The sequence below is a fragment of the Amborella trichopoda genome, chromosome 6 (assembly GCF_054954075.1).
Source record: "Amborella trichopoda isolate Santa Cruz 75 chromosome 6, AtrichopodaSantaCruz75HAP2 v2.0, whole genome shotgun sequence".
In the NCBI taxonomy this organism is placed as follows: domain Eukaryota; kingdom Viridiplantae; phylum Streptophyta; class Magnoliopsida; order Amborellales; family Amborellaceae; genus Amborella; species Amborella trichopoda.
In genome coordinates this window covers 53,731,760-53,740,121 of record NC_142341.1, presented here as the reverse complement: position 1 = coordinate 53,740,121, position 8,362 = coordinate 53,731,760, and the positions used below count along the sequence as shown (strand labels likewise).

At 42.7% G+C, this 8,362-nt stretch overlaps 1 protein-coding gene across 1 annotated transcript; it reads left to right on the top strand.

Annotated features, from left to right (window-relative positions):
* Positions 1-1,484: 1,484 nt before the first annotated feature.
* Positions 1,485-5,984, top strand: LOC18448500 (uncharacterized). Its single transcript, XM_088869477.1, has 3 exons — positions 1,485-2,995; positions 3,235-5,537; positions 5,626-5,984. The coding sequence occupies exons 1-2, from the start codon at positions 1,558-1,560 to the stop codon at positions 5,505-5,507; spliced, it is 3,711 nt and encodes a 1,236-aa protein (XP_088725603.1). The 5' UTR covers positions 1,485-1,557; the 3' UTR covers positions 5,508-5,537; positions 5,626-5,984.
* Positions 5,985-8,362: the final 2,378 nt, after the last annotated feature.

The window sequence follows — 8,362 nt, the reverse complement described above, 5'->3', positions numbered from 1 at the left end:
CCTCTTCTTCATGATAAGGAAACAATTTTTTTTTTTTAAAAAAAAAACATAAGAATTTTCTCCTTTTTTTTGGGCTAATTAAAACGGCCAACCTAAACAAACTTTCTTCTCTTTTTTTTCTTTTTTCTTTTATATAAATACTTCCATTATTTTTATTCACTCCTAAAAAAAAAAAAACTCCTCATCCACAAATCATTCCTTTCTTGTTTACCCAAAATGTTATTTATATATAGACAAACAAGAAATCACATGAAATGTAGATATATACTAAGTAAATACAATTATAGCTTGTTTACGTTTCTTTTTTTCCTTTTTATTTGAACTTATGAGATTCTTAAAAGAAAAAGTGTTTGGTGAGTCAGCAAACTCAGTATTACTACATGGTCCCCCTGTAAAATATACCTTACCGCAAAAGATGTATTTTCAATCCAAAATTTTAGAGTTGGACAATCAATCTCTAATAATGATCTCAACGTGGTTTGTTATTTTTTTAGTTCCTTTATTCAAATTTATTTTAACTTTTAGTAGATGTAACATTTTTGGACATCCATCTCAGAAATGGACGGCACCGCACGGTAACAGGTTAGGTGACTGGGCGTAAAGTCTTCAAAGACAAAGGAATCCAATGATACGTTAAATATGTGTCTAATAACAGTTGGATAGATGTAACATGTCTTTCTTTCTACCGATTGCACGCATCTCTTCTTTTCAAACCTGAGGAAAATGACGCGTGTTTTCGAATGTGATGAACGTTAACTAATTACATTCATTTTTTCTTCTCTTGAAAATGTAGAAATATGGGAAGTCATGAAAACCAGTAAAGCCAAAGAGAGAAGACAAAATGGTAAAGACAGTGAAATGACATCAATTTGTAAACCAAATGTTCAACTCTGCTTATATTAGAAGACATTTAAAATAAGCTGAGGCATCTAGAAAATCAGTACTTTTAGCTCAATTTCTCTTTTAACAAGGAAAGGATAAAGGCACGGTATGAAGTAATGACAGATGTAGGGGTGGCAATGGTCCCCGACCCGACGGCTAGATCCATATTTGGTTATGGTGGGTTGGGTGGGGTCCAAATCGAGGCTATGTTTATGAAAATATATTTAAATAAATATTTTAATTTTTTGAGTTGGGTCCAATCGGGTCCCACATTATATTTTCGGGTCAAGTGACCCGACCCCTAAACTAATATAGATATATTTTGTGATTTAAGATTAATAATATAGGATATGGGCTCATAGGGGAAGATAAAGAAATGGAAGAGAGGCCTAGTTTAATAATGAGTAAAAGGCAGCATTAAATATTTAATGGGGCAGGTGAGGCTCCCTATGGTCCAAAACGCATCCAAAGATTCTCTCTCTAACATTATATTAAAAGAATGCAATTAAGATTTAAACATGTAATTAATAAAAGTAGTGGTTCTAGGAAGGGTCCACTTTAACGGACCCTCTCTCTCTATAAAGCCCAAGTTGTATTGGGAGGGACACAAACCTGCTCCTTTGCTTCACAGGCAAAGCGAAGCTTCTTCATTAACAGTAGAAAGAGGAGGTGCTCATGCTGCCAAGACCAGGCGGCCCTCCAATGGGGGTTCGTCTTTTCCCCATTGCGGTTGCGGCATGGCTTGTGGCCGTTTCTACTTCTTCTCTGGTTTCTGCCGACCCCTACATTTATGCTTCTCCTCCTCCACCTTACGAGTACAAGTCGCCGCCTCCCCCGCCTGTTGAGAGCGAGCCACCTTACCTCTACAAGTCTCCACCTCCACCTTCTCCTTCACCACCACCGCCTTACGTCTACAATTCACCTCCTCCACCGCCTGTTAAGAAGGAACCACCTTACATTTACAATTCACCGCCACCCCCATCACCTTCTCCTCCTCCTCCATATGAGTACAAATCACCACCACCCCCATCCCCTTCTCCTCCTCCTCCATATGAGTACAAGTCACCGCCACCCCCATCTCCTTCTCCTCCTCCTCCATATGAGTACAAATCACCACCACCCCCATCACCTTCTCCTCCTCCTCCATATGAGTACAAATCACCACCACCCCCTGTTAAGACAGAACCGCCTTACCTCTACAAATCTCCGCCTCCACCATCTCCCTCACCACCACCTCCATATTACTACAAGTCGCCTCCTCCACCACCTCCATATTACTACAAGTCACCTCCTCCACCATCTCCCTCTCCACCACCTCCATATTACTACAAGTCACCTCCTCCACCATCTCCTTCTCCACCACCTCCATATTACTACAAGTCACCTCCTCCACCATCTCCCTCTCCACCACCTCCATATTACTACAAGTCCCCTCCACCACCTGTGAAGACAGAGCCACCTTACTACTACAAGTCTCCTCCACCACCCTCCCCATCTCCACCACCTCCCTACTACTACAAATCACCACCACCACCCTCTCCTTATCCTCCACCTCCTTACTACTACAAATCACCTCCACCACCTCCGGTTAAGACAGAACCGCCGTACTACTACAAATCTCCACCTCCACCATCTCCTTCGCCACCAACCCCTTACTACTACAAGTCACCACCTCCACCACCTCCTTACTACTACAAATCACCACCACCGCCACCAGTGAAGACGGAGCCACCTTACTACTACAAATCTCCTCCACCACCGTCTCCCTCTCCACCTCCACCATACTACTACAAATCCCCACCTCCACCATCTCCCTCTCCTCCACCTCCTTACTACTACAAGTCTCCCCCACCACCCCCAGTAAAGACAGAACCACCATACTACTACAAGTCGCCACCACCACCAGTGAAGGCGCCGCCTGCTCCATACTACTACAAGTCGCCACCACCACCAGTGAAGGCGCCGCCCGCTCCATACTACTACAAGTCGCCACCTCCACCGTCGTATCCTCACTATCGCTACCCGTTGCTAGTGGTTGTTGGAAAAGTGTATTGCTATAGGTGCTACGATTGGCGATACCCCAACAAATCTCACGACAAGAAACATCTCAAGGGTACGTGATTGATGTTTTTCTTATTTATATTATGTGTGGCCTAACTAAAAGATTTACTTGTGTTTTAGAACTGTGTTTGCTAGTAAGATAATTTATTTGATATGTTTAGTGGGAAAAATGATTCTTATGCATTTCGTTCCATAAGTGTGAACAAATGGTTTTTTTTTTTTTGGGGTGGGGTCTTACTTTATGAACATGGGTGCAAGTGTGAGTATAAATTCATTATCTTTTGTTTTCAGGTGCCATAGTGGAGGTTAGCTGTGATGCTGATGGAAAGAAGGTGATGGTGTATGGAGTCACAAAGAATAATGGCAAATTCAGGGTAAATGTTGAAGGATTTGATTATGAGAAATGGGGAGGTGCAAAGGCTTGCAAGGCCAAGCTTTACAAGGCCCCTAAAGGTTCCCTTTGCTCCATCCCCACTGATCTCCACGATGGAAAGAAGGGAGCATCTCTCAAAGTGAAATCAAAGTCTCATGAGGAGATAGTGCTCAAGGCAAAGCCATTTGCTTATGCGCCCAAGACCCCCTACCACGAGTGCTACAAACCCAAGCCCAAGCCCATTTACCACTACCCCTCTCCTCCCCCTCCAACCCCCACTTACTACTACAAGTCCCCACCACCTCCATCACCCACGTATTATTACAAGTCACCGCCACCTCCATCTCCCACTTATTATTACAAATCACCACCACCTCCAACACCCGTTTACTCTTACAAATCCCCACCCCCTCCAACACCCAAGTACTACTACAAATCCCCTCCTCCCCCACCTGCTGAACCCAAGTACTACTACAAATCTCCACCACCACCAACACCCACTTACTACTACAAGTCTCCACCGCCACCAACACCCACTTACTACTACAAATCTCCACCACCACCAACACCCACGTACTACTACAAGTCTCCACCGCCACCAACACCCACTTACTACTACAAATCTCCGCCACCACCAACACCCACTTACTACTACAAGTCTCCACCGCCACCAACACCCACTTACTACTACAAATCTCCACCACCACCAACACCCACTTACTACTACAAGTCTCCACCGCCTCCCACACCCACTTACTATTACCAGTCCCCGCCTCCACCATCGCCACCTCCGCCAAGTGAACCCAAATACTACTACAAGTCACCACCCCCTCCTTCGCCAAAGTACTACTACAAGTCTCCGCCTCCTCCAGCTGAACCCAAATATTACTACAAATCTCCCCCTCCACCGTCACCATCGCCCCCTCCACCATACTACTATAAGTCCCCACCACCACCATCACCATCGCCGCCACCTCCTTACTACTATAAGTCCCCACCACCGCCTTCACCATCGCCACCACCTCCTTACTACTATAACTCCCCACCACCACCTGTGGCAACCAAACCCATATACTACTACAAATCACCACCTCCTCCATCGCCGTCTCCTCCGCCTCCCTATTACTACAAATCCCCACCACCACCATCCCCATCTCCTCCACCTCCTTACTACTACAAGTCTCCACCACCACCCTCACCCTCACCCCCTCCTCCCTACTACTACAAATCCCCACCTCCACCCTCACCCTCACCCCCTCCTCCCTACTACTACAAGTCCCCACCTCCACCCTCACCCTCACCCCCTCCTCCCTACTACTACAAGTCCCCACCTCCACCATCCCCATCGCCGCCACCTCCTTACTACTACAAGTCACCACCACCACCCTCACCCTCACCCCCTCCTCCCTACTACTACATGTCCCCACCACCTCCACCTGTTGCAACCAAACCCAAGTACTTCTACAAATCCCCACCTCCTCCATCACCATCCCCCCCTCCTCCCTACTACTACAAGTCTCCCCCACCACCATCTCCATCACCACCGCCTCCTTATTACTACAAATCCCCACCTCCACCATCACCATCACCCCCTCCTCCCTACTACTACAAGTCGCCACCTCCTCCAGAACCTTCTCTTCCTCCTCCCTACTACTACAAATCACCACCTCCACCGTCGCCATCTCCACCTCCTCCCTACTACTACAAATCACCGCCTCCACCGTCGCCATCTCCACCTCCTCCCTACTACTACAAGTCCCCACCACCACCTTCACCATCTCCTCCACCTCCTTACTACTACAACTCCCCACCTCCCCCTGTAGCAACCAAACCCATATATTTCTACAAATCCCCACCACCACCTTCACCTTCTCCCCCACCTCCCTATCACTACAACTCCCCACCTCCACCATCGCCATCTCCTCCACCTCCCTACTACTACGTGTCCCCACCTCCCCCATCTCCCTCACCCCCACCTCCATACCTCTACAAGTCCCCACCACCCCCAGAGCCATCTCCTCCACCTCCCTACCACTACATATCCCCACCCCCACCATCACCATCTCCTCCACCCCCCTACCACTACATATCCCCACCACCCCCTTCACCATCTCCTCCACCAACCTACTACTACAGCTCCCCACCCCCTCCATACCTCTACAGCTCTCCCCCACCTCCCCCTGTCTACTAAGCCCGAAACCTCCACAACAAACTCCGTCAGGTAAATTTTCCGATAACCGTGGTTGCATTGTTGGATTTGAATCTTAATATCACATTGGTGCCTAAGTCATTTTTGTTTTCCCTTGCAGGTTTTAATTCGTTTAGTGCAATAATGAGATCCTCTAGAATGTGGTGGTCATCTTATGGAAATAAAGGCTCACACGATGAAAATCTTATGTGTTTTGAATTGGGGTGCAGAGGATTTCTCGAGAGTTCGGTAGTTGTGATCTTGCACATTTTGCTTGTAATTTATTGTAAGAGTGAGATTATTGGTTCCCATAGAAAAGTCAAACTGGGGTAAAAGGTGGGCTACCCGGCCAGCCAATGTCTTGCTCATTGTATGTTTGTTACATATGTAAGCCTATTCGTTTTCGGGCATTTGTTTGATTGAGAGCTTCTTTGTTTTATGTGCTCACACATTTTCAATAAAAGCAAGATTTTTGCATCTCATTCTCTCTCACACTTTTGTTTTCACTTTTCATCATATGCTTTGCCTTCCTCAATAGTCAAAACGGTAAATATCAAATACATTTTGCAGCAATTTGCTTGTGTCAATGTGGTCCCACGCTAGCATGTGACTCTCTCTCCTTTCCATCTTATAAAGTTAGGGTGTAGTGTATGGAGAGAAATTTCCATTTTTGTTTAAGAAATTACCAAAAGGAAAAGGACTCACATGCGTGGCATCTTTTCCTTATCTTGAAAACCCATTAGTTGAGCTTTTGAAATGAAAAAACCTCCTCAGCCATTTGCGTGTAGGTTATCTTTGGTACAAAGAAGTCACAATTGCAGTTAGCAATAAGATGTCGGCTTAAAGTGTGTCATTGAGTTCAATTTTATTTTATTTTTAAATTTTGAGTTTAGTTAAGAACACACTAACAACCCCCAATCCCATTTTTAAATACGATGGACAAGAGCGTTTGACCTCCTTATATTAAAAACCACAATATTTGTATAAAAGGATGAGCACCTATTTTCACCTGTGACATGGCTATCAGCACATCCAAATAGGTCTTGTGGCCAACAATACGTAGAGTAATCAAATTTCAAAAATGCGCCTTCCTATCTCCCTCGTCTGCTTTTGGCGTTTAAGGTTAAGCAATAGGTTTCATGCAGGATGGACTATATTTGTACAATTTACGATCTAGAGGTATAAAACATTCATCTTAAAGATGGATGCAAATAGGTGGTCCATGTAAAAACAATTGTATCTAACCATCCAAATATTTTTTTAATATAATTAGCATTTTTAGTTTTTAAAAATTATATATTTATTTATATTTATGATCTTTATATTAAATATTATATTATCTCTAAAAATTAGGATCAAGTTATAATTAAAAAATATATTTATCACCAAGCCAACATTTGTACATGTACAAGCTTGCCTGCATGCTAACCGCCTCCTAAGCAATAATAGTAGAATTTCAAATGATTGGTGGATTGAGAGTTATGATCATATTAACGAATTACCTTCGATATAAAGATTTTGACGGGCGATAATATAGGCGCAATAGGAGGCTTCTATTCCCATTGACAGTTTCAAAAACCACTAACTAATCTAAAATTGATAGGGCCAGTCATCCACACCGAATTACCGAAAAAAAAAAAATGCTGGAATACCATAGTAAATGACTTGGTACTTTTCAGGAAGATATAAAGTGTGTGTCATTTTTATTTTTATCTATTTATTTGGTCACCTGGTTAAGGATGTTAAATTCCTAAAATTTGGGCCCTAAATAGCCCTTTCTTAGTCATGTTGGAAAATCAATGAGAACATATGAAGGCTGGTGGCTAAGGAAAAGTCATTTTGGTATTGCTTTCTTAAATGCTTTGGATGCTCTTTAAAGTTGAGGCCACATGTCCTAATGCAACCTGGAAAGTCCCTGCTAAGACAAAAGCATATCTAAACAATACCTAAAGGCAACCTAATTATGAGAGGAATAAAAAGTAGCAAATGTATGTTATGTACATAGGACGAGAGACATGTGGTCCACATCCATCCTCCTTTCTTTTTTAGGGATAGGGTGGTCCAACCCCCTCCTCAGTACGATGTATCTGGTCCATCATCCACATCTCTTTACGGTTTCAAATGTAAGTAAATCCTGATGTTATCATGCTCTTTCTTTTTTTTTCTTTTTTTTTTTTCTGAATGTCTAGGATAAACGGGTAAGCTTTCTAGATGACTATGTGTAATATTTGTGATTTTTGTGTATATGAAGACATCCAACTGCCAGGTCAATATTGGATGGTTGAAAATGAGCTAGCAACATTCGTTATAATGTTATAAATACTGTAAGTGCCAATTTTGTGACATTGTTTTTGTTTTATCAGACAACTATAGATCTCCAAATACAGTATATGTGTTTGTTGGGCCACACAGAGATTTTCTCATTATAGAGTACCATAATAGGATCATAATCAACATTTAAAGCATAAGTTATGATTTATGGATAGATCACATTGGTATGGTACCTTGCCCCAACTATGAGTTCTTTAGCACAATTTGAAAGGTGCAGTTTATATAAAGTTACTTATAGAAGTAAATTTGTGATGTTCAACAACATTTATTTTAATTAAACGGTATACATTTCATACATCTCGTAAAACAATATAAAAAAAGTAATGGATCTTTTAAGATAGCGTCAAATTTATAATGTTAAAATAAAATAAACGACGTACATATAATGCAACCCCACCTCTAATTGCAACCTTGTGTAAACATTTTTCAAATTTTTATTTTTTATATTTGAAAAAAAGAGGTTATTAGTGAATTATTGGTCTAACCTTTTCCAAAGCCTACTGTAGGGAGTCCGTACCAAATCCGTT

Bases quoted from the DNA above. Each gene is read 5' to 3' on its own strand.
- LOC18448500 (XM_088869477.1), top strand. From the start codon at position 1,558: ATGCTGCCAAGACCAGGCGGCCCTCCAATGGGGGTTCGTCTTTTCCCC. The intron at 2,996-3,234 runs GTACGTGATTGA...TTTTGTTTTCAG, and splicing joins CGACAAGAAACATCTCAAGG to GTGCCATAGTGGAGGTTAGC.